General features: G+C 46.7%; 1 protein-coding gene across 4 annotated transcripts in view; it reads right to left on the bottom strand.

The window, feature by feature from the left end:
• Positions 1-27,032, bottom strand: part of PDS5B (PDS5 cohesin associated factor B) — a 254,198-nt gene that overhangs the window by 206,967 nt on the left and 20,199 nt on the right. For all 4 annotated transcript variants that reach the window (XM_075919194.1, XM_006134210.4, XM_006134209.4 and 1 more), the window contains exon 2: positions 13,887-14,013. In XM_075919194.1, the coding sequence (XP_075775309.1) occupies positions 13,887-13,994 (108 nt within the window). In that variant the 5' untranslated portion in view covers positions 13,995-14,013. The remainder of the gene's footprint in view (positions 1-13,886; positions 14,014-27,032) is intronic.

Consider the following 27,032-nt stretch of genomic DNA (forward strand, 5'->3'; position numbering starts at 1 on the left):
GTGGGAACCTCGGGCAGGTTCCCACCCTGCCCTGCAAGCCACTCAAAGCAGTGTTTCTGGTAAGTGCTTCGAATTATGGAGGGAATGGGGGAGAGAAGGTAGAGAGGCTTCACAGGTTGCCCCCAGCTCCAGCACAATCTCGCAGCTCCCACTGGCCAGAAACTAGCCAATGGGAGTTGCTTGGGTCACGTTTGTGGCACAGGCAGCGAACCAAGTAACCCCCCTTGAGGGCTTACGGCACTCAGAGAAGCACATGTGTTGGGAGATGAGTGAAAGACAGTGTGTGTTTGTGAGAATGCAAGACCCACGCACAGTGTGAAAGTGGCAGAGATTGGCATTGCCGAGCTTCCTCCATCCCCCACAACTGGCTGCTTTGAGCAGCAGATGGGGGTGTGAAAGGCAAGGAATTTAAGGTATCTGCTGGTCGGGAACAACCTAGGAAAGCGCTTCCCAGCCAGAGCCTGCACTTGGCACCCCACCTTCTCTCCCCATAACCTTCTGCTCCCTCTCCTGCACTCCTACCCCAGGTCACAACCTTAACTCTCTGCACCCCCACTTCTGTACCCAGACCCTGCAACCTAATCCCCTGCCGCAGATGACAACCCCAACTCCTGCACCTCTTCGCCAGGTCAGAATCCTCTCTTGCATGCATACCTTCACCCTTTCCCAGACTCCAATCCCCTGCCCTAGGGTCACAACTCCCTCTTGCCTTAGTTCACAATCCAAACCCTTGCATCCCCTCCTGTACCAGGTCAGAATCCTGCCCTGCACCTATACCCAGGCCCACCCCCTTGTCTCAGATTGGAGGGCTGTGTGTAAGCAAGATTTAGTCTGCCTCCCAAGATCTGAGAGAGTAAGGGATAGTCACATTTGAGAGACTGATCAAGGAGGTCCGGTAGTTATCATGAATAGGTCATTACGAACAAGAGGCTGATAGTCACTTTCTAACACCGCATTCTACAGGTCAATCTCCTCTGATCTTACCAAGGAGCATGAAAAGAAGCTACACAAGAAACTACCTGAAAAAGGACAGAAACAAATTCTCTCCTACCCAAGAGCCGTAAACCTGGAAATCCTGGACTGCCCATCATCTCAGACACTGGTCCTCTTAAGCCAGACTGTCTGGTTATATTGACTCCCTCCTCAAGCCCTATGCTCTCAACCCCCCCAGCTATCTTTGAGACACCACCAACTACCTGAGAAAACTACAATCCATTGATGATCTCCCTCAAAATAACCATTTGAGCCACTATGGGAAGTAGAAGCTCTATACACCAATATTCCACACAAGGATGGACAGCAAGCCATCAGGAACGGTATCTCCAGTGTCATCACAGCATAACTGGTTGCTGAACTTTGTGGCTTTATTCTCACCCACAACCATTTCAGATTTGTGGATGATTTACAGCTTGAAGTCAGAGCCAGTCATGGCTATCAATATGGCCCCACAGTATGCCAACATTTTCATGGTGACTTAGAACAATGGTTCCTCAGCTCCCGTCCCCAAGTGCCCTTCCTTCTACTTGTGCTACATTGATGATATCTTCATCTGCACCCCTAGAAAGGAAGCCCTTGAAGAATTCCACCGAGATTTCAAGTGTTTCCTGCCCACCATCAATAAGCCTGGACAATCCACACAAGAGATCCAATTCCTGGACATTACAGTACAAGTGATGGTCACAAACATTACTCTATACCTGAAATCTACTGACCACTATATTTACGTACATGCCTCCAGCTTTCATCCAGAACACGTTATCCATTCTCTATAGCCAAGCACTAAGGGTGTGTCTAGACTACATGCCTCCGTCGACGGAGGCATGTAGATTAGCCAGATCGGCAGAGGGAAATGAAGCCGCGATTAAAATAATCGCGGCTTCATTTAAATTTAAATGGCTGCCCCGCTCTGCCGATCAGCTGTTTGTTGGCAGATCGGGGCAGTCTGGATGTGACGCGCCGACAAAGAAGCCTTTCTTGATCGGCACAGGTATGCCTCATGAAACCAGGTTTACCTGTGCCGATCAAGAAAGGCTTCTTTGTCGGCGCGTCACGTCCAGACTGCCCCGATCTGCCCACAAACAGCTGATCGGCAGAGCGGGGCAGCCATTTAAATTTAAATGAAGCCGCGATTATTTTAATCGCAGCTTCATTTCCCTCTGCCGATCTGGCTAATCTACATGCCTCCGTCGACGGAGGCATGTAGTTTAGACGTACCCTAAGGTACAATCGAATTTGCTCCAACCCCTCAGAGATAAACACCTAAAGCAGTGGTCACCAACCAGTAGATCAGGATTTACTGGTAGATCCTGGAGCCTCTGACAGGTGATCCTTACTGGTTTGGTCCAGCTATCAAGCACTAGCACTTCAGCTGCCCTTCCACCACTGTTATGCTTCTCCTGCCTTGGAGCTGCCCTCCTAGTAGCCTTCTGCTTACTATGTAGAGTGTGGGAGTGAGAAGAGGCAGGGCGATGATGTCAGGGTGTCCCTCCTCTCCCCACTTCTGTACCCTATATCCACACAGAAAGAAGGGGATGGAAGAAGCTCGGTAATGCAAATCTCTGCCACTCACACTGTGTGTGGGTCTTGCATTCTCACAAACACACACAGTCTTTCACTCATCTCCTAACACATACATGAGGGATGATTGCTAGTTCTTTTACTGCTTGCAAAAGGTGTTATTTTTGGTTTTTGACTCGTCTGTGCATTTCATAATTTTCATTTCTGTCTTACACTTACATTTAATTCTTTGAGCTGTGAGTTCTAAAATGCCTAACCTGTCATGGCTGGAGTAATTATCCTTATAGTAACTGCTGGTCCTGGAAGTGGCTGGGATGTCCCTGCAATCCCTGAGAAAGGCAGAGCAGGGGGTCTCCACATGCTGTCCTTGCCTGCAGACACCACTCCTGTATGTCCCATTGATCAAAAACGGGGAACCATGGTGAGCAGAAGCTATGAGCTCAGTGCCTGCAGATGAGGAGCAGCACATGGCACTACAGAACCATTGCTGCACATGCCAGTTGCTTTCGGGAACAGAGCAGGGCCAGCGCAGGAGTAAGCCTGCCTTAACTTCACTGCTCCACCACCCGGAAGCCATCTCAGTTAAACAGTGCCGAGCCAGAGCCTACTTCCTGAACCCGTCCCAGCCCTGGACTTCCTCTTACACCCAACCTCCTGCCCCAGACATGAGTCTGCATGCACCCAAACTCCTTCCCAGAGCTTGCATTCTGAAACCCTCCTGGAGCCCAATCCCCAATTCCAAGCTAAGCCCAGAGACCCCCTCACACTCACAATTTCTTGGCCCAAGATCAGAGCCTGCACACTAAACCCTACCCTAGACTGGTGAAAGTGAGTGAGGATGGGGGAAGAAGATGAATGGAGTGAGCAGGGTGGTGCCTTGGAGAAGGAGTAGAGCAGGGGCAGGACCTCAAAGAAGGGGCAGGAAGGAAGCAGGGCAAGGATATTTGGGTTTGAGATGGATCTTACATTGCACCTCAAATAAAAAAGCGATCTTGTGTTTAAAAGGGTTGGAGATCATTGACGTACAGGATCTTTATTAAGCATTCTTAGAACAATACCCAACAGGAAAAGAGAAGAAACCAGGTGCATACCCAGAAGTCATTTACTTCAAGACAGACCCAACAAAGAAATCAACAGAACAACACTAGCCATCACCTATAGCTCCCAACCAAAGCCTTTCGTACGCATTATCAAGGATCTACAACTTATCATAGTTGGCGATACTTTGCCCTCACAGATGTAGAGGCAGGCCAGTTCTTGCTAACACTTGCCCCTCTTCCCCCCATCTGAGACAAGTACTCACCATCAGCGTGTCACTAAGAATGTTAAATATCAAGTAATTTACTAGTTGAGTAGTCTATGGAATTTCCATAGACTACTCAATAGGCATTTCTGCATTCCTCCTTTGAAATGTACAAGAGCCCCCACTGGTACATTTCAAAGGAGGAATGTGGAACTTCGTGTACACCCCAGGGCCAGTGGGAAGTCCCGCTGACTCTGGGCTGCATGCAGCATGCCAGCTTTGAAACCTACAAGAGTCAGAGTCCCCGCTGAGCCGGGCTCCATGCGGTGCTGCACTTTGAAGTGCTACGAAGAGCCCATGGTCAGCTGGAGATTCCCCAGCTGATCCCGGGCTCCACACACTGCACTGGAGCCCAGCATCAGCTGAGCAATCCCTAGCTAAACCCGGGGTCCCTGCAGACGCCGTGGCAGGGTTTCAAAGAGGCAGTGCCAGTTTGAATTACCCCTTCTTCCTCCCCCACTTTGCTGTCTCTATAAAGGCAGAAGGGGGGTGGGGGGAAAAAAATCAACTCGAGTATCCAATAATCAACTAGTAGTCCTTAACCTCCTTACTTCACACCCCACAACAGAAATACTAAACCAGGAACTTATCCCTGCAACAAACCCCATTGCCAACTCTATCCATATGTATACCCAAGTGACACCACCATAGGATTAAACCACATCAGCTATACCATCAAAGGGAGTAAATTTGGTGGGAAAGAAAATTTTGTTTCAATTAGAGGGTATTCCTAGTGTTGGATATTGTCAATAGAACAGCAGATGTTGCGCTCAAACCAGGTATTTCAGAGAACAGAAACTGGGGTGCAGGCAGTACCCAAAAATAGCATTGGGGAATCAATACAACATAAACTGGTGCCAGCACCCCTGTTTCTGTTCTATTGATTTCCAGAGTGCTATTTTTGTAGATGCAAGACTTAAGAATGAATTTGTATTGATCTGTTTTAATTAAAACATTTCCTTTACTAGGGCAGCAGAATGGTTAGTTGACCACCTTGACTTACTACACAGGTAGTACCAAACTTACCTACCACAGATAGATGAAAATCAGAGCCCTGGACTATCTCTACCTAGGCTCATCCGATGGTGATCTACCAAATTTGTCATCTCCTTATGGCAGTGTTTCCCAATTGGTGCTCCGGGGAACCCTGGGGATCCGCGAAGCGAAAGCAAGGGTTCCGCGAAGAGCCGGCACTCCCCCGCCCCCTGTTAAAGAGACAGAGCCATGGCGAGGGCTTTTTTTTTTGGCTCAACAAAACGAGGCAGGGGCCTTTTTTTTTTAAGGCAACTCTTGGGGTTCTGTGGCCAAATAAAATTGGGAAACACTGCCTTATGGGATAGGAAAACTTTCTGGAGCATTGCACTTTGAAAAGAGTCATCTCATCTGTTTTTCTAGTTGGATAATATCCACTCATCTTGTTCAGAATGGTCCAATTTCAACTTGTTTTTCTAGTTTTTTTTTTAAACTAACTAATAGTTCTCACACTGCAGCCCGGCACAACAGAAGTATTTACAGGAAGTAACAGTCTCAATCTAATCTCAAAATATTAAGATAGTGAGCTAGAACACTGCAACAACTGGGATTAATCTTACATTTTCATTTGGTATTAGACAACCTTCTACTGCAAGGGTACTAATTAAGCCAATCAAAAGGGAAATATTTTTATTTTCTTTCCTAAGTCTAGATTTTATAGGACAATGAACCACCTCCTCTGAAAAGGAATTCAAAACAATGAAATAGGAGAAGAGACAGGGCCTCAATATTTTAATGTATTTCCATGAACTGATCAAAAAAATTAACATACTAACTTAAGATTGGTTCTACTCAAACGCCCTAGCACCTCTATATTGCAAATCTATCAATCACAAATTTCTAATACAGCACAGAGAACCCACTGAAGTAGGCATATTGTTTTTAAGATGATATCACACTTCTTTTCAGAATAAAGAAGTTTAAAACACCACCTTCCTGAGATATGTGAAAGGGATTCTGAAAGTGACAAGAAAGATTCCATCACACACTCACCCAGGGCAATTTTCCTTTATTTCCTTCCTTTTTAATGAGATCCATCCATATACATGGCCTTGTTTTTAAATAAGATGAATGTATTTAAAATTGTATTTCATAGAAATAGTAATACACAATTTATTTCAACTATTCATTGCCATTTTGGGCTTCTACTTTTATTCAAATATTTTTGGACTGTGTAATCTGAGGCAGGGGCAGAAAGCAGCCAATAAATAGTTACTCTGATATATATACCACAAGTTTAAAAACACACATTTAATAAATATAATACAGGTTGACCCTCTCTAGTCTGGCACCCTCAGGACCAGACTGGTTCAGAACCAAACAATTTTGTGGATGACAGGAGCTCAACATTGTCTAGCAGCATTGCCAACACTTCCACAGCTTATTAGACTGTTAGAGAACATTTAGGGGTAAATTAGAGCTAGATAACTGCACAGAAGGGAAGGTTACTCACCTTGTGCAGTAACTGGAGTTCTTCAAGATGTGTCTCTGTGGGTGATCCACTTAGGTGTGTCAACACAGCTGTGCACACAGCCCGGAGATTATTGGTAGCAGTCTCCCAGCCGCCAGAGCATGTCGCATTATTGCACAATCACCCTGACAGACAAGCATCTGCCAGCGGCCGTTCTCTCCATTCCTTCTCTACGCCAGACTGTGTTAGCCCAAAGCACAGGGGAGGAGGGTTGGTGTGGAGCACCCTTGGGGACACATCTCAAAGAACTCCAGTTACTGCACACGGTGAGTAACCTTCCCTTCTTCCTTGAGAGTCCCTGTGGGTGCTCCATTTAGGTGACTATGCAGCAGTGTTCCTGCTTTGCCGTGAACACTCTGTGCTGCAGAACTGGATGTTGGACAGTATGGTATGTCCAAATCTAGTGTCGAATGATTAGCATAATGTTATGCAAAGGTATTGGCCAAAGCCCATGTTGCAGCTTTGCAAATGAGGTCTATTGGAAGACCCTTAAGGAATGCAGTTGTGGTAGATACTGCTCTCATGGAGTGATCCCATATAATTGTTGGTGGCTGTCTGTGTTTCTGGGAGTAAGCCAGCAGTATACGTGTAGAAATCCATTTGGATATTCGTTGTTGGAAACAGGTTGACCTCTGGACCTGTCCATGTGAGACAAATAGCCTGGGTGTTCTTTGGAAGTATTTTGTGAGTTCTAAGTAAAATACTCATGCCCTGCATATATCCAGGACTGTCTGTATGCTGTCCTCGTATGGTTTCAGGAAGAACACAGGTAGGTATATCAGTTCATTACAATGGAATGAGGTAGATATCTTGGGGAGGAATTTTGGGTGGGTTCTAAGGACGACCTTGTCCTTGTCAAATACAGTGTACGGTGGATCTGCCATGAGTGCCACTATCTCTCCCACTCTCCTAGCTGATGTTAATGCGAGATGGAGTACAGCGCAAGTTGCAAGTGGTTCGAAAACTCATTTCATGATAGAGTGGAGCACAAGGCTCAGATCCCAAGATGGCACTGGCTCTCTCTGTGGTGGATACAGATTCCATATGCCTTTCCACCTAACACATGGGTGGAAGATAATGCAATACCCTTGTATGGGTGGGTGAATGGCTGATATAGCTGCTAAATGTACGTTGATAGAATTAAATGATAGTCCTGTGTCCTGCAGAAGGATATATTCCAGTACATCTGATATCCCTGCCTTGTGTGGATCCCATGAGTGAGCCAAATTCCATACCACAAACATAGCCTACTTCTGCAGGTAAGTTCACCTTGTAGAGGGCCTCCTGGAATTAGGATCTCTCTGACCCTTCAAGACAGGATTAACTCTTTGTGAGAGCCAACAAGCATCCAGGTTTGTAGGTTTAATGTATATATCCTGGGTGTAGTATGCGCCCCTTGTCCTGAGTCAACAGAGTTCGTACCAGAGGAAACTTGTACGGCTGACGTGTGCCGAGCTGTAATATGATAGGGTACCAGATGTCTTGGCCATTTGGAAGCCACGAGTATAACTCTTGCTGCCTCCTGTTTGATTTTTATTACCATTTGGTGCATTAGAGGCATAGGTGAAAATGCATACACACTAATAGGAAATCCCAGTGTATTGCAAAAGCATCTCCTAGAGATCATGATTCAATGCCCACTCTTGAACAATACAGGGGACACAGAGTTGATGTGCGTTGCAAACAATCCTACCACCAGGTATCCCCATCTCCTGAACAGGTTGGTTATGTTGATTTCTCATTTGTGGTCCTGTGGGAATTGTTTGTTGACAGCATCCGCTAAGACGTTGTCCTTGCCGGTAAGTACACTGCAGTAGATGTGACGTTCTGTATAATACACCATCGCCATAGTTTCATTATTTCCACACACAGGCTGTGTGATCTTGCTTTCCCCTTGCTTATGTAATATGTTGTTGCGGCATTGTCCAATATTCTCACGTGTTTGTCTCATATGTGTGGAAGGACTTGAGCATATGACTTCCTCACTGCTCTGAGTTCCAACACACTGATGTGAAACTGGGACTCTTGGCATGTCCATTGTCCCTGTATGGTTTCCACATCCCAACAGGAACACGTCCATCATGATAGTGACAGATGGAGGCAGCATTTGGAATGAAAGCCCTATGCAGACATTGTTTATGTCGGTCTACCAGTTTAGGGTGTCCTTGACCCGTCTGAGCACATGGATAGTTTTCTGGAGCGGATGGTGCCTGGCGCAGTACATGGAGTGTAGCCATGCCTGGAATGGCCTCATATGTAATCAGGCATTGGGGACTACAAATGTGGACGTGGCCATGTGTCCTAGTATCTGCATGCATGTCCGTGCTGATGTGTGTGCAATTCTGTACGGACAATCAAATTGTGCATTTTTGACCATATGTGGGCCAGCAATGAGGTTATGCCCCAATTTCAGTCTAACTGTGCACCTATGAACTCCAATGTCTGTGTTGGAGTGAAGGTGCACTTCTCCAGATTCAGTAGGAGCCCAAGCATGTCGAATAATGCTTTTGTTGACTTCAGTGAGCGTTCCGTGTCTCTATAGGTGGATGCCATCATCAGGCAATAATCAAGCTATGGAAAGAGGTTTACTTTTTTCTTCGCAGGTGTGCTGCTACCATTGACAAGACTTGGAAGAAGACTCTGAGCACCGTGGACAGCCCGAAGGGGAAGATTCTCTACTGATAGTGTAAGTCTTTGATGGTGAACCTGAGGGTTCTTCTGTGAGCTGGGTGAATGGATTCATGGAAATATTCATTCTCGAGGTTGAGGGAAGCTATAGCGAGGCTCCTTTCTCTAAGGCAGGTATAATCTTTGCCAACGTGATCATCTTGAATCAATGGTACTTGAACCACCGGTTGAGCCCCCAGAGATGTGTCTCCACCTTCTCTTCTCCCCTTCCCTCCACTCTTCTTTCCCTCCCGCTCCCGCCCCCCCCCCCCCCCCCCCGCCAATTTCTTGGTAGTTAGAAAGTACTGGGAGTAAAAACCCTTCCCTCTGTAACTGCTGGGTACCTCCTCTATGGTGCCTAGTTCTAGGAGGCGCTGTGCTTCTTCCAGGAGGACCAACTCATGAGAGAGGTCCCTGAAGAAGGATGGGAAAGGGAGGAGAGTTGGTGTAACTGCTTTGTATGGTATGCAGTATCTGGTTCATATTATTTCCAGGATCCATTGGTCCGATGTGATGGTTGTCCATGCCGGGTAGAATGCGGCAAGTCTGTTTCCGAACGTTTGTTTGCTTGGATGTACCTGCCCTGGTAGATCAGGGGCTTTTGTACCCTCAACCAATTCCTCAAATCTGGTGACACAAGGTGGAAGACTGAGTGGATGATTGCTCGTTTGGCTGTCTGCATCAGGTTTGTCTCATGCACCTCTTGTTGTCATAGAGTCTTTATTGTTGTATGTACCCTAGCTCCCTGAATCTTTGGTTATACTTACACTGTTGGTATTGTTTTCTCTTGGTTCCAGGGGGCTGTATACCTAATGTATGGAGTGTCACCCTGGAGTCCTTTAATGTGTGGAGGTTTGAGTTTGTTGTCTCTGCGAAGAGCTTCTCGCCCTCGAATGGGAGGTTCTCAATGTTCAATTGAACCTCCCTGGGAAACCCAGACAGCTGCAGCTGTGACATCTGTCTCAGCACTACCACCGATGCCATCAACCTGAAGGCTGTGTCCACCGCATCTAAATCTGCCTGTAAAGCTGTTAGAGAGATCAGTGAGCCCTTTCTGATATTTAATTCAAACTATTCTCTCATCCTATATTTTTTATATATATATATATATATATATATATATATATATATATATATATATATATATGAATGAGAGTGAGACAGACAGACAGACACACACACAAGAATGTTTGTGCTCTAATAACTTAGACACAAGGGCTACGTCTACACTGAGTCAAAGTAGGAATAAGACCCTCCGGAAAAGGGCACTTTTTCCGGAGGATCGGGGCCAGTGTAGACGCTCTTTTCCGGCTTTTTTAAAAGCCGGAAAAAAGCGGCGGACATTTTTATTTAAATGCCGCGGGGGATTTCCCTACGACGACTAGTGAAATTTACATGCCCCTTCTGGAAAAGGGGCCAGTGTAGACGTAGCCTATAAGACCTACCGCAACCAAACTTTCCATGGGATAACCTTTCCTCCAGGAGAAGGTTTTAAGGTACTGTGGAAGGGAAGAGATGAGAGACCAACACCTCCTCACCATTGCTGGAAGCATATGGAGGCCCCTCTTCAATACTGTGATTGGCTCGGGACCCGGCAGCCGACCAATGGGCAGGCAGGTTGCTGCTGGGGCTCACTCTAGGCGGAGGGGGCGGGGCTGGTGTTACCTCTCAGTTGCCACTTTGAAAAAAAATGTCCGGAAGGAGGCACACTGGGGACCTGGAGGTGGGGGGAGAGGGGGGCGGGGAAGAGATGGCGAGGGAATGAATGAGGAGGCTGGTCCAGGCAGGCTGGACTGTTGGGAGGGAGTTGGGGGAGGGCAGGATTGGGGGGCTGAATCGTTGGGGGCAAGCTGGTCTGGGGGGGGGGGGCTGGACTGTTGGGAGAAAGTGGGGGAAGGGCAGGATTGTGTGCGTGGGGCTGGACCGTTAGGGCCAAGTGGAGGGAGGGCAGGATTGTAGGGGGATGAAGGAAGTGGGGCCAGACAATCCTGCAGGGAGTGAGAGAGAGAAATGAATCCCATGGCTGGGGGGGGGGGGAGGGGGAAGAGATGTCCTTTGGAGGTCACTGACCCAAGGGGCAGCACTGGATGATGCTGGGTGGGTGAGAAATTAATCCAAGGCGGGGGGGGGGGGGGGAGAAGAGGGAGGGGATCCCTCAAATCTGGGCACTGGTCCTGCGTTTGATACTGGATGATCCGGGGGAGGGGGGGGTGAGATGCAGTCCATGGGAGGGGCAGCTGGTCAAGGGGATGCTGCTGGAGGAGAGACTATAGGAGGTGTCAGCAGGCTCAGGTAGTTGATTCATAATTTCATCAAAAAAAGAAAGGAGAAGAGTTTGAGGTGTCACCTTGAAATCTCTCAGATTCAGTAGGGCCAGCCCCATCGATTGACGCATCCCTATACTCAGCTCTTAGATGAGAAACTGCAGACCCAGCATACCTATCCCTTACTTTCCTACCCCCAAAAAAACCCCATTAGCTTCTACAAGGATAATTAGCAAAAATACCATGTGATAGGAAGCAAAACATTGCACTACTGAAGAGGGGCCTCCATATGCTTCCAGCAATGGTGGGGGGGGGGGGGGAACAAGTCATGGTAATTTGGAGGCTCTCCCTTCCACTGTGCTTTTAATGGCTCCAAGACTCATGACAAGGGAAGAAAACAGAGACAGTTTCTATTGTGACTTTTGTATCTAAGTTTGCCAAGTCAAATAGCTCTGATTCTCAACATTGCAATGCCTCTTTTTGGAGTCAGAGATTTTTGCTTTATGCAGCAGTAGAAAAGCATGGGAGTCTACCATACTGGCCAAATGTCAGGCACTGGCAGCTGTGGTATGGCTGGACGCTGTCAGGACCAGCTTCTGTTTTTCTAAATTTTGTTCCTCCGGTTTCCCAGGCAACACCGGCTAAGTCCAGCTAGTATGCATGTATATATAATATATAAAAGGAGAATGTTTGTATGTTTGTGCACTAACATGGGCACTATAAGAGCTACCGCAACCAAACTTTGCATGGGGTAACCTTTCCTCCAGGAGAAGGTTTTAAGGTACTTTTGGCAGTGCAGGGAGAAGCGGCTTCCCAGGGGAAGTGGCAAGGACAGTCACTCACTAAGGCTGGCAGCAGAGGATGCGTGAAGGGAAGGGCGGTGCTCCGAGCAGCAGCTGCCCCACTCGCCTCTACCAGGCCGTTCCACTGTGCAGCCGTCTCTGGGGGGAGCAGGGGTGGGGGAGGAGAGCCCCCTCCCTCCCTCCTGCCCGTGATGTCACTCAGCCCGGGCCCCTCCCATCCAGCAGTGGCCGAGGGTTGCAGGCGCAGCGGGCTCTCTTTCGGATGTTCATGTCAGCCAACTGCGTCACCAGGATCTGCATATTGTTTTGAAACTGTTGGGTTCTATAAAGATGCCCAAGGATCCCAATACGCCCACTGTGGCAGAATTGGTGGAGGTATCCACTGTGCCATGTCTTCATTTGCTGGTACTGCATTCCCGCATGTGGGAGAACTCTGTGCTGGCTCTTTGACTGTTCTTCCTCGTCCTCATTGAATTTGGTGGATGTTTGTGATGCTGGTGTACGGGGGAATAGACAATATCTGGAGCATGGCGTGCCATCAGTACCAAATAGTGGCAAGCATGGTACCAATGCTACTGCGAGTTCTGCTTCTGTTATGAAACTCAGTACTGGAGTATGGGGGAGGCAGTGCTGTGTATCTCCCTACAGCTGTCTGCAGCTATACCACTGGCACTTTCAAGTGCGCAGGTACTGGTGTTACCGAGCGATTGCTCACACAGCATTCTGCTGCTCTGCAGCTTGCCGGTATTCCTGCTGCTCTGAGGTACCGCTTTCCTATGTGGGGAGCTTCAAGCATGTCCAGCAGACCTTTGCTCTATGTTAGGATCACGGCTTTTCTTTAAGCCAGATCCCTTGTCCTGCTTTTGGGAGCCTGTTTGCTGGTGGTCTTATCAGCCTCTTTTACTTATTTGTTGTTTAGAGGCTGAAGCTCAGTGGGGGACTGGGAGTGTTTTGTGCTCCGCTTTGGTTCCTGGTCTCTGGCATGTCCCTGCAGGGGAGTGCTCCTCCTGCCTTCCTCCCCAAGAAGGCTATATCCGAGGGGGGTGAATGAGGCTGTGTCTCAGCCATGTTATCCATAAACAGAAGGTTTCTTTGTAAATCTCTCGTCCTCTTAGAGTGTGGGGCAAGCTATTGACAGTGCAAGGAGTGACTAACTGGATGATCTTGCCCTAAACAGTGCAGACACTGCTCATGTCCATCTGCTGCTGCAATTGCTGTTCCGCACCCTGTACACCTTTTCAAGCCCAGTGGTGCGGGCATGACAGGATTATTTGTCTTAGGGGGAAGCATGACGCTGCGGAAGTGACCACGCACCGGTTCGCCCACTTATCTTTTTATCTTTTCTTTTTCTTCTTCCTCTCTCTTTCCCCCCCAATGTATTAGTGAGACTGGCTGAAGTATGACCGACGTCGGCGGCAGTTGAGAAGGAATTGAGGGAACAGCTGCCAGTACATGCCTAACTGTCAATCGGGGCGATTGTGTAATAGCGCAGCACGTGTCAGCACCCAGGAGACTGCTAGCAAAAATCTCCAGGACGTGTGCACAGCGGCATTGACACACCTAAGTGGAGCACCCATGCGGCCCCTCGAAGAGCCAGGACTGGCAGCTCTAAACAAACTTTATGGGAAAACGGGAAACTTGACCGCATCCATGAAGAGTGGATATCCAGCTAACTATAATAACTCTGAATAATGGATGTTTAAGGACCAGAAAGTTCTGGACTAGAGAAGTTCAACCTGAACATACTATACTAAGTCTCATGCTCATATTGAAAGTAATTTCAAGATGCCCCAAATTAACTTCTACAATTTAGTAAACTGTTTACTAACCTTTAATCGCCTCACCATCTCTTCTTTAGATATTTTATCAGAGATTTCTTTGACTCCTGGAGGATACGTAATTTTTCCATCATTGGCCCGTGTCTTTGAATGAGCCATGATTTCACTGCTTTAAAACCTGTAAAGACAAAACCAAAATTAGATACTACTTGAACAAATAGTTGTTTTTTCATATACCTTAATAAAACTTGCAACAATGCAACAAACAGGAGTGAATATTTAACTCATCTAGCCTAGGGATGTAAAATCCAGTATAACTGATTAAACATACTGCTGACAATGCATTTAGCCAATTCAACGGGGGGGGGGGGGGGGGGGGGGAGAGGCGCTGCAGCACGGCTAGAGCACACACTGCCCATGCCCACTGGGGATGAGCACGAAAGGCTCCCACTGCAGGCAGGGGCTGCTCTCGGCCCCACATGAAAGCTGCTGCAGCAGTTCACGGTCCTTGTGCCAGGGCTGATGCCCTGACTCTCGGCCTCTCCAAGTCCAACTGAAGTCAACAAAAGAGATATAACTGATGGCAAAGATGAATGTTGTTAGTCTTTATACAGACCCTACCATTTGTCACATAATGGTATCCCAACCCCCCCCCCCCCCTTCACTTCCCTTTTCCCCTCCCCCTTTCCTTCATGGACTGTGCTGTCACTGGCAGGTGGAAACTGTTGGCTTCTAATTAAAGTTTAAATCGTAGAAGCCTCTGCTGATTGGCAGAGCCGTGGTAGGGGGAGGGACTTGCAGGCAGTCCAGGGCTTTATAAAGCAGTGAGCAAGCGACCAAGGAGCCTGTGAACAGGTGAGTGCTAACAAGGAGTTTAGAGAGGGAGTATGGAAGGGGAGAGAGAAGGGCGCGAGGTTCTCTTTCCTTTCTTTTAAATCCTTTCTCCAGGACAGCAGGGCTGGATGGTGATAGGTCTGCTGTTGCTACCTGCACACCGTGTGCCTTGTTTGTCTTCCTCCCAGAAGAAAGAACAGACTTCATCTGCACTAAGTGCAAGCTGGTCGCCATTTTGGAGGAAAAATTAAAGGACTAGAGGCCCAAGCATCGACCCCACGCTCAATCAGAGGATGAAGACTTCCTCGACAGAAGGCAGAGTTTAACCCTGCAAGCACAGCAGGCGGAAGAGCAAAAGAGGGCAGTACAGGACCAGGAAGAGAACTGGCAGCGTGTAACTTCTAGAAGGGGGAAAAGGCCAGCACAGGAATCCCCCAATGCTATAGAGGTAAGTAATCGCTTTCAGGCTCTCTCCACAGGCTCTGAAGTGGTGAATGCTTTGGAAGGGACCTCACAAGGAAGAAACTGCAAGGGAACACCATCTACTGAAAGGCATGGGATGCATAGTCCGAGGGATGAGGGTTCCACGATCACCACCCCCACAAGTAGACAATGGGTGGTGGTGGTTGGGGACTCCCTCCTAAAAAGGACTGAGCCATCCATCTGCCGTCCGGATCTGGAATCTCGAGAGGTGTGCTGCTTACCAGGAGCTCGAATTCAGAATGTGACTGAGAGGCTTACAAAAATGATCAAACCTTTGGATTGCTACCCCTTCCTGCTTCTCCACGTGGGAACTAACGATACGGTCAAGAATGACCTTGAGCGGGTAACTGAGGATTATGTAGCGCTGGGAAGAAGGATAAAAGAATTCAGAGCACAGGTGGTATACTTGTCCATCCTCCCTGTTGAAGGGAAAGGACTGGGTAGGGATCGTCGAATTGAGGAAGTAAATGCATGGTTGTGCAGGTGATGTCGCAGAGAGGGCTTTGGTTACTTCGACCATGGGATTCTGTTCCGGGCACAAGGACTGTTAGGAAGAGATGGGATCCACCTAGCCAAAAGAGGAAGGAGCATCTTCACGGGAAGGCTTGAAAACCTAGTGAGGAGGGCTTCAAACAAGGTTCGTCGGGGGACGGTGACCAAAACTCTGAGTGGAGTGAGAAAGTCAGATACCAGGAAGAAATGCATCGAGGAATGAGCAAGAAAGGAGGACCCCTGATTCAAATGGAGAAGATAGGGCAATCAACTGGTTATTTGAGATGTTTGTACACTAATGTGAGAAGCCTGGGCAACAAACAGGAAGAACTATGAAATATGATTTAATTGGGATAACAGAGACTTGGTGGGATGACTTGCATTACTACAGGGCTGCCATGGAAGGGTATAGACTGTTCAGGAAGAACAGGCAGGGGAGAAAACACAGGGGAAGGCTGAGCCTGAGGCTAATCAGAGGCAATCAAGGAATCAATGGCTCATTGTCAGAATGGCGGTCGGTTTTTAGCGGAGTGCCCCAAGGTTCGGTTTTAGGACTGGTTTTGTTCAATATCTTTATTAATAACCTGGATGCGGAGATGGATTGCACCCTCAGCAAGTTTGCGGATGACACTAAGCTGGGGGAGAGGTAGATACGCTTGAGGGCAGAGATAGGGTCCAGAGTGACTTAGACAAATTGGAGGATTGGGCCACAAGAAATCTGATGAGGTTCAACAAGGACAAGTGCAGAGTCCTGCACTTGGGACGGAAGAATCCCAAGCATTGTTACAGGCTGGGGACCAACCAGCTAAGTAGTAGTAGTTCTGGAGAAAAGGACCTGGGGGTTACAGTGGATGAGAAGCTGGATATGAGTGAACAGTGTGCCCTAGTAGCCAAGAAGGCTAATGGCATATTAGGGTTCATTAGGAGGAGCACTGCCAGCAGATCCAGAGAAGTGATTATTCCCCTTTATTTGGCTCTGGTGAGGCCACATCTGGAGTAGTGTGTCCAGTTCTGGGCCCCCCACTACAAAAAGGATGTGGACGCATTGGAGAGGGTCCAGCAGAGGGCAACCAAAATGATTTGGGGGCTGGAGCATATGATCTATGAGGAGAGGCTGAGGGAGTTGGGTCTGTTTAGTCTGCAGAAGCAAAGAGTGAGGGGGGATTTGATAGCAGCCTTCAACTTCCTGAAGGGAGGTTCCAAAGAGGATGGAGAAAGGCTGTTCTCAGTAGTGACAGATGGCAGTACACAGAGCAATGGTCTCAAGTAGCGGTGGGAGAGGTCCAGGTTGGATATTAGGAAAAACTATTTTACTAGAAGGGTAGTGAAGCATTGGAATGGGTTACCTAGGGAAGTAGTAGAGACTCCATCCATAGAGGTGTTTAAGTCTCAGCTTGACAAAGTCCTGGCTGGGTTGATTTAGTTGGGATTGGTCCTGCCTTCGGCAGAGGGCTGGACTTGATGGCCTTCTAAGGTCTCTTCCAGCTGGCCATGCCATTGTTATAAGCATGAGATGAGCCCTGTCCCTCCTTATCTTGTGAATTACTCTGTTCAATAGCGGGATAGGAAGAAATGCAAAGAAGGGGGTATTGCCTCCTGTATGAATGGGTCCCCCCTTTTTGTATTTAGAGGGGAAATATTGCACTCTATCATTTCTGGCCATGCTGGTGTGTGTGATAATAGTGCCCTTTGTTCCAGTATTGGTATTAAGGTTAAGGCTCAGGTAGAGGTACCCAGGGATTGTTATAATACGAAAGCATATTCCCAAATCTGGAAGAGAAAATACTCTGAGCTGTGTAAGGAGAATTCTCTGGTGAAAATCCCCTACAGAAGTCATCAGATTTGGATGAAATTTTTTCCTGAGTGTGAGATCTCTGATGTGAACATAGCAGAGAACACTCAGCTTGTAAAGATGGTGAGTAAAAAATGGAAAGTCTCTGTGTTGGGTGTAATGCCCAACAGGTGTTGTCGGTGCTGGAGCAAGAGGCATAGAGGCTGAGGAGCCAAATCATGCCTCAGTGCCAATGGCAGTAGTGCTGCACCAGGTGCCTCTGGGGGGGGCAGCTGAGGTGCCTGTTAATGTGATTGGCATTGCACTCTCATGCTGCATCAGCAAGATTGTATCATTGCCAGATGGTGCTGCAGCTAACGAGGCAGGCAACTTGAAGCCTGTCGCCTCAGAGCGCGATTTAGTGCATGTGTGCTGTTTGTCTCTGCTGGGGGCTCCCAAGACACCAGCAGCATCATACGTACTGCGGCATGGTGCCAGCGCTACTCTTGGCACCGGCTGTGAGGGAAACGGCTGCTTCGGTGCAGTAGCCCTTTGAGGTGCTGAGAAGGCTCTTTTTTTGGGGTGGTGGGCTTTCTGGATCCGCGCTGCTTAAGTTCCTCAGGCTGCTGGCCCACATCAGAGGCTGTTCTAGCAAATTTTCCAATTAAAAATAACTTTGAACCAGGGGTCTCTGTCTTTCTGTGCCCACAATTTTAGCTTTGCCCAATGAGGACATTTCTGAGCATTATGCTGCTCTCACAGGCAGGGAACGCACTGTGAGTGACTATCTGATATCGGGATAGGCTCTTTACAGGAGATGCAGCGCTTAAGCCCTGGTTAGCCAGGAATACCTGTGGAAACAGTCAGAGACTGCAGAAAGGGATTAACTGGGAGAAAAAGAAAAAACCCTTATACTAATCTAGTTGTTTTTTTTTTTTTTTAAACAAAGCAATTAAGTATTTAAACTCATTAACTAATTAACTACTATAATGAATTTTAGGTTTTAAGAAGTATAATCATCTAGACACGAAACAGCTAGGGAGCACTGCTGAGTCCGTCTGTAGCTGGAGGCGGTAGAGAAAGAACTGGGGGGGAGGGGGGACTTGCACATGCACGATGCCTGCATCCTAACAACACACAGCTGCTGGTGTGCATGTGTGGGGCCTCAAGGACACAGCTACAAAATTTCCGCTTTGAGGAAAGAGCTAACAGACATCCTGCACTCAGTAACACCATCAAAAATACCGTTGCCAATTAATCCAGCAATAATGGAACAACACTGTTTTGTTGTCGATGACACACGACAGCAGTGAAGGACAACTAGGTGCTGTATTTGACTTCCTGGATCTGCATTATGGCCAAACACAGCATCGGTGCACGCACAGATAGCAACAGAATCTACCTGAGAATGGTGTTGACGGTTTGCCTGATGTACTTATTAATTCTTGTCATGGAGATTCCATGGCAGGGCTGCCATGGTCCTCGTCCTCCCCTCCTCCTCCCCACTACAACATTTTTCCAAACCAGCCCTCAATGTGTGCTGCCAGCACCAAGGCAGCACACAATTTAGCTACACAAGGACCAGGTTGTCCCCTATTTGCCTCCAAAAGCCTGTGGACAAGTGTAGGATTATCAAATATTATTCTCTTGTACAACTGCTGCACAACCATGGTCTGTACTTTCTTGAAGAGTCATAAGCAACCCTTCTTCACCTCCTCCCACCACTTTCTCCTAATTCTTTAAAATCATCATCACAGTGTCTACAGAGATGTGTGCCTGCCTCCAGACTAATCCAACAACATGGGAAGTTTTCTTCAGGAGCATGCGTGTTAGTGAAATGTAACAATCTTTAAAATACAGTCACTCTATTGTTAATGGTTACTTTTGCAGACCAGATCTTGAGAACTCAGCCATCTTGAACACCAGATAAACAGAGGATGTCAATTAAGGAAAAAGAAACCAATGACATGTGATGATTTGGTGAAGGAGTTGTCAGGTCACTCAAGTTGGCCAAAGTTTAAAAAAAAGGCAACAAAGAGCAGAGAGAGTGGAGACAAGATAGGGATGGGGAGCAGAGATAATCTAGAGCCAATCTACGAACAGAGGAGACCACTGAGTGCACGCTACAGCTCATGCAGGATAAAAATATCTTGGGGGAATATAATCTTTACGAATAGCGGCTATAACCAACTAGTGGTGTTCTAAGGGTCAGTCCAAAGACCAACCTTATTCAACTTATTCATAAATGATCTAGAGAAAGGGGTAAGCAGTGAGGTGGCAAAGTGTGCGGACGATACTCAACTGTTCGAGATAGTCTGCTTTGGTTTTAACTATCTTCAAAAAGAAGAACTTCAAAAAGTTCTCACCAAACTGAGTGATTGGGCAACAAAATGGCAAATGAAATTTAATGTGGATAAATGTAAAGTAATGCACATTGGAAAAAATAACCCCAACTATACATACATTATGATGGGGGCTAATTTAGCTACAACTAATCAGGAAAGAGATATTGGCGTTGTGGATAGTTCTCTGAAAACGTCCACGCAGTGTACAGCGGCAGTCCAAAAAGCCAATAGGAAGAAAATAAGATGAAGAATATATTACTGCCCCTATATAGTGATAGAAATGTAGCCGTGATAGTCCTGTTTTTTATTTCAGCTACACCAGACTATGTGACTAACAAGATGGTTTATTAGGTGATGAGCTTTCATGGGCCAGACCCACTTCCTCAGATCAAATAGTGGAAGAAAATTGTCACAATCATATATACCAAAGGATACAATTAAAAAAAAAGGAACACATATGAAAAGGACAAATCAAATTTCAGAACAGAACGGGAATAGGGGGGCGGGAGGTAAATGTCTGTGAGCTAATGATATTAGAGGTGATAATTAGGGAAGCTATCTTTGTAATGGTAAGATAATTAGAGTCTTTATTCAAACTTAAGTGTAAAGTGTTGAATTTAAGCATGAATGACAGTTCAAAGCATTCTCTTTCAAGTGTAGTCTTAAAAGGACTTTGAAGCAGGATGCAGGTAATCAAGTCATTGAGACAATGTCCTTGCTGGTTGAAATGGCAAGAAACTGTTTTTTCTTTGTGATCCTGTCTAATATCTGTTTTGTGGGCATTGATCCTTTGGCGAAGTGTCTGAGACATTTGTCCAATGTACATAGCAGACGGACACTTTCGGCACATGATAAGTTATATTCCTGCGCATCCAGAAATATAATTTATGCTATCATCTGTGGAACTTGTTGCCTGAGGAGGTTGTGAAGGCTAGGACTATAACAGGGTTTAAAGGAGAACTAGATAAATTAATGGACGTTAAGTCCATAAATAGCTATTAGCCAATATGGGTAAGGAATGGTGTCCCTAGCCTCTGTTTGTCAGAGGATGGAGACGGATGGCAGGAGAGAGATCGCTTGATCATTACCTATTCAATTCACTCCCTCTGGGATACCTGGCATTGACCACTGTCAGCAGACAGGGTACTGGGCTGGATGGACCTTTGGTCTGACCCAGCTGGCCATTCTTATGTTCAAAGGCTTCCCATATAGAACTCTTTTGACAGCATCCATGCTTCTACCCCCGACATCAACATTCATGGCTGCAAAGGTGCAATTCTGTATCCAGCAACCCTTTTACTCCCACACAAATTACAATCCAATAATGGTTTCTTCCCCTTACACTCCACTCCTTGTGAAAGCACCAGTGACAAATGGACATTAGAACAGCTGTCACATTTTCAAAGACAAAGGTCAAAAGGTCATGCACATTTCCATGAGTATGTGCGTTAAACAACCTACACCAAATGCTCTGGCCTGAACCATTTGATACCATGAGAATACCTTGCTTACAGACCCTCTCACTGTTGAAGTGGTTCCTCAGAGCCTACCTGATACCGATGGCCAACCAAAGCGCTCCTCTGACAGCTCAAGAGTCAGACTGTTCCAAGTGTAGTCTGAGACAAGGACGGGGGGCTGACACCATAACAAGTGTCTGTGACCCAATGTCCCTCCAGAGCTAGGAAAGCCCTTTTTAGCAAAGCTAGCCACTATGTCAACCACATTTTGCAGAATCACAGTCCTGTCCGCCAAAACGCAATTTATTGCCATACACACTAGCAGTACTGCCTCGATAACAGACTTGTCCGCTCCAAAATTATTCACGACTGAACAGTAGCAATCTGGAGTGGCCAGCTTCCACAAAACAATGACCACATGTTTCTCTACTGAGAGCAGCTCAATTCGGTGTCCTTGCACCACAGTTCAGGGGTCAGCTCAGTACACAACACCAGGTAGGTTGCTTTACACCAGGGATGGCCAACCCATTACAGATGAAGAACCAAAATAGCGGTAGATACAGCGCAAAGAGACCAGGGAAAAAAGTTGACGAGGGAAAAAAAAAGCGGGGGGTGGAAGGGCAGCCACAGCCCTTTTCAGAACAGAGCAGCCATTGCCCTTTTAAGGGTGGACAGTTTGAAGTCTGCACCAGCATCTCGTGCAGACAGGAACACCCTGCCCCTTTCAGAGCCACGGGTGCTGGAGCCGCAATTTTTTCTTTGAAGAGCCGCGTGCAGCTCACGAGCCGTGGGTTGGCCACCCCTACTTTAAACAATTGAAAGTTTGGTAGTCACTGCTCCTCAGCTACGCCAGCATGACAATGCAGTACCACCGCTCAGAAATGGTTTCCCAACCCCAAAAGTGATGATCCACAATGTATATCAGGTCTGCCATAGCACAATATCTCAATTCATTGTCCTCTGAATATGAATCCGAATCATCATCGTCCACTAGTAGGTATATGCTGCGATGCATGCTTTCTTCTGTACACTGCTCAGAATAAGGGCCAGAAGGCTAGAATCCATGTTCTCTCACCACCAGTGCTCAAGGTGCTGTGACAGTAAGCCAAAAAAAAAAAAAAAAAAAAAAATCGGGAAGAAAGGAGACGTCTGACATTTTTCATATTCCTAGTGGTATGTTCTACTTTCCCACACAGCTTAGTGAGTGAAGGAGACAAGGCACTGTGGGGTGCATACCCACAATGCTTTACTCTGTCGATGAGGGAGCTGCAGATGTGGCCATGAGTTATCCACAGTATGTACCAGAAAAAACTGGTTTGGCAAGTTTACAGTTTTGACTTCTTTTGCCTATCGACAGCACTTTCGCACCCAAAACTTGCAAACGTACATATAGCCAAAGATCCAATTTGTGGTCCGCTGTAATATAAACCTTGAAGATAAATGAAGTTCTCCCGCTTCTGCTATTCTTGTATGAAACTTTCCCAAGAAATAAAGGCAATTCTGAAACTTCTAAGTAGCAACAATCAACTTTATATTTCTATTGGCTGACTTCAAATCACATGTTCTTTAAAATGTGAAAACCAAAAGCTACCAATATTAGTAAAAACTATTTTTACAACTATTTCACTTAAGATTTTCATAACTCATATCATTACACCTAATCATTAAGAGATTTATAAGGTGTAATTTTAAAACTAAGGGCTTGTCTAAATGGGGATATGATTTGTAAAGCATTCCAACATGCTAAGCTCTCACTGCCCCATGCAAACCCTGATTTAGCACTCTAAACAGTGCCTAGTTCATGTTCTTCAGTTAATAAATGACTTGAAATGAATTTTGCAAATGAAGTACAAACAACCATCTTTCTAACATTTATGCTGTGTCTTTACAGCACAGATTGTTGAAACAAAAACATGGTGTGCAGCACAGAAAGCATTTACCAAGTATCCACTGCTATCTGTAAGTCAATATATACCATTAACATCTTCCCTCTTTGAAGCTAACACTGCTAGGGAAATGGCTGACAAATTTAGAAGAAAATAATGAAGAAAAACATCCATACATTAGGGGCTGAGCATTTGACCAGTCCAAAAATAACTGGTTAACTGACTGGTCATATTAGGGATGTAAAATCCCAGTTAATCAGTTAACCAGTTAAACATAATGTTTAACGGGAGTAGATGGAGGGCTGCTCAAGGCCGTTTGGGCAGGAGCAGCTCTACATAAGAATGTTAAGGACTAGTTGACTATCACTCTCCCCTCCCCCCTTTGCTGCCTCTGATAGAGGAAGCAAAGGAGGGGGAAGGGAGTACTTAGATGCGGCAGAGCCGCATGGAGCCCGGGGTATGGGCTCCATGCGGCACTGCCCCTTTGAAATGGGGACTCACTAGCTGACCCCAAACTCCATGCAGCATTTCCATGGAACCCAGAGTCAGCTGGGGACTTCCCAGCTGATCCCCACACAGTGCCCAGGATCAGCTGGGAGTCCTCAGCTGACCTGGGCTCTGCCCAGCATTTCCATTGAACCAGGGATCAGCTGGGCACTCCCCCATCTGATCCCAGGCTCTGTGCCAAAGCGAGCACTTCCACTTTGAAATGCTCAAGAGCCCCCAGTAGGGACGCTTGTAAATTTCAAAGCTGGCACACAGCATGCAGCTAGGGGCCAGAAGGACTTGTACCTTTCAAAGGAGGAATGCAGAAGAGCCTCAGCAAAGGCTCTTGTGCATTTCACAGCAGAAGCACTCGTGTAGAGCCCAGAATCAGTGGGACTTCCCGCTGGCCTGGGCTGCATGTAGAGTTCCAACTTGGAAATGCACAAAGGCTCTTGTGCATTTCACAGCAGAAGCACTCGTGTAGAGCCCAGAATCAGTGGGACTTCCCGCTGGCCTGGGCTGCATGTAGAGTTCCAACTTGGAAATGCACAAAGGCTCTTGTGCATTTCACAGCAGAAGCACTCGTGTAGAGCCCAGAATCAGTGGGACTTCCCGCTGGCCTGGGCTGCATGTAGAGTTCTAACTTGGAAATGCACAAGAGTCCCTCTCTTAGACATTTCAAAGGAGGAATGTGGAAGTGACTATCGACTAGTCAAGCAGTTGATGGAAATTCCATCTACTACTCAACTAATAAATTAATCGATATTTAACATCCTTAGCTCCACCATCCCCCACTGCCACAGCAAGGCTGGAGTGCCTCTCTCCCCTCAATTCAGGTTGTGGTTGCTCCAACCAGACTAGGCCTGCCAGGTGGAGCGCCTCCACCCACAGTGCACCAGGTCAGGACATTAATGTTAATTCATCCCAGCTAACCATTCACATCCCTAAGTCATACATCATCAAATAATATCAAAAGGGGTAAGATTTTAAAGCATTAATTTATTAGTACAGTAAAAAAAGAGTAAGACTTCATGGTCTTCAATAGTCTTAGCCTTTGATAATGGCATCTAATTACAAACAACTAATTTCTTAGCCGAGTTATTTGAATTCAGAAAAATCTGAAACACAATTAAGTGAAACTCTAAAAAAATAAAATGGCATTACCATACAACCCAATGGTGCCTACAGCAAGTCATTTTTGCTAGAACATTTGACTGTGGACAAACAGGAGAGGTCATATGATGTTATTTGACTGGTCAATTGACCAGCTTGCCAAGGCTACCACAAATTACCCTCCTTGAACAAATGCTGAGAAAAAACTTAATCATCCAAACAAACTCTTAAGTATTGTTGGTTCATTCCAATGGAACTTCAATGCTCTCCATAGTTGGAAGACTCAACAGTACTTTATCATCCTTGATCTCACTGTTATATTTAACAGTATAGTTTTGAAAGCTGTGCCATCAGTAGTCTTTTTGAACTCTGAGGAGAGGCCTACTTCAGAAACTAGACCGTATCTAGTGCACAAGGTTTCTCTTGCTGCTTTACTGTTCCATCTTTAAAAGGGTAGCTCAGAATGCATTTCTTCAGTGCTGCTTCCAACGATGAAGTCCTTAAAAGTTCATTTACTTTTATCAATACTTCAGTCTTTTTCTAGTATCCACAAACTGACAAAAATAAGTTGAGAACAGCTATCTTGAAACTTTTGCCATACACTACAAAAATTTTAAGCTCCTCTCTTTTAGATTTCCTTTCTCTCTTACCTCCTCTGGGCTTTGTCACAATCCCGACAACACACCTATGGTCAAGGGAATATTCCCATTTCAAATGAGCAGGTGACACTACTTCACAGTTCTGCACTGAATATGAATTTCTCTAGCCCAGGGCTGCCATGCTGAAGGACTATTCTGTAACAATTTAAATTATTAGGAAGATATATACTTCAACCTGTGAGCTGGGAGTTAGGGAAGTTACTCGCATTGTGCAGAAATGATGGTTTGAGAATTTTGTCCCCGTGGGTGCTCCACTGTTGGTGTTGGGCTGATCCTCTAGTGCAAGGATGAGCCAGACACCAACAGTGCAGCACCCACAGGGACATCACTCAAAGAACTACCATTCAGTTATAAACCCATGTCCCTAACAATCAGTTTTCTTTCCATTTGTAGACATGGTCTTAAAACAGTGTGTCTTTTACTGTATAACTTGTTTAGCTTTACATTTTTATTAATTGGTATTTTAAGCAGTTTAATCATAGCAATAATTACAGCAGTAGATGATAGAATTGGCCTGATAGGAGGGACTGGATAAGTGTGTTTGGTTTTAGGCAATGTGATTAATGAGATTACATATCGGTCTACAATGGCAATTTAAAGAGCTTGAAATGCCTGGGACGAAAGCATTTCCTTGTTCAGCTTTTACTCCCAGAGCGAGCAACACCTCAAGTGCATTCTTTTAGAGCAGTTGTTCTCAAAGGACAGTCTGCCTTCCAGGTGGTCCATGGCATGAGTCCCGCAATGAAGAGCCCGCGCTGGCACTCTAGCCTCACACCCGCCACACCCCAACCCCACCAGACTGCTTCAAAAGAGAAAGAGATCAGAACAAGCAGCTCCATGCTGCATTTCTCCTCTCCCTCTCACCCATCTAGCTGAGGGAATGCCTGCTAACGATAGGCTCTATCTGCTGCTCTCATTGGCTGGAGTTGCAGCCAATGGGATCAGCAGGAGACCTTGCGTGGGACTCAAGGGTGAGGAGCCAGGTAAGCAGCTTCTCGCATACCCAGACCTTGCACCCCAAAACCCCTTACGCCCCCCACGCCAAGACCTCACATACCCAGCTTGCTCCTACCACAGGGCTAGGCAAAAGAGAAGCAAGCCAGATATGGCTCGCCAAGCTTCCAGGTCTGGCAAGAGCCTCAGCCTGGTCCCTGCCTTCTCTCACTCGGCACTCAGGAAAGCTGCTGCAATGATACATGTGTGATTTTGAACACAGTCTGGAGGGAGGAGAGACAGGCTTCTCCTGCTGCCACCACACCCAGTAGCTCCCATTGGCTGGTTTTGGCCAATAGCAGCTGCTTGTTTGCAGGACAGGCAGCACAGAAAGTGAACCTCCTTCCTCATCCCCCTGGGGCTTAGAGCATTTAGTTCCGAGCAGTATACATGGCTCCAGCAGCTCCCCTGAGCAGGTACAGGGGCTGGAAGACAGGGACCCTAGCGAAGGAACCTGCCACACTGCTGACTGGGAGCCATGTAAAGTCTCCCAGACCCTCCTTCCCTCAGCCCCTATACCCAATGTAATCCAAATGTTTTACATCCCTACTCCAGCCTCCATACAACTTCCCAGACACTACATCTCCTCCTATGCCCCACCTCAGGCCAGAGCCCCCTCCCAGACCTTGCACCCCAATCCACTATTCCTGGTCATAGCCCAAACCCTTACACTCCTAC

This window comes from Pelodiscus sinensis, chromosome 1 (genome assembly GCF_049634645.1).
Source record: "Pelodiscus sinensis isolate JC-2024 chromosome 1, ASM4963464v1, whole genome shotgun sequence".
Lineage (NCBI taxonomy): Eukaryota > Metazoa > Chordata > Testudines > Trionychidae > Pelodiscus > Pelodiscus sinensis.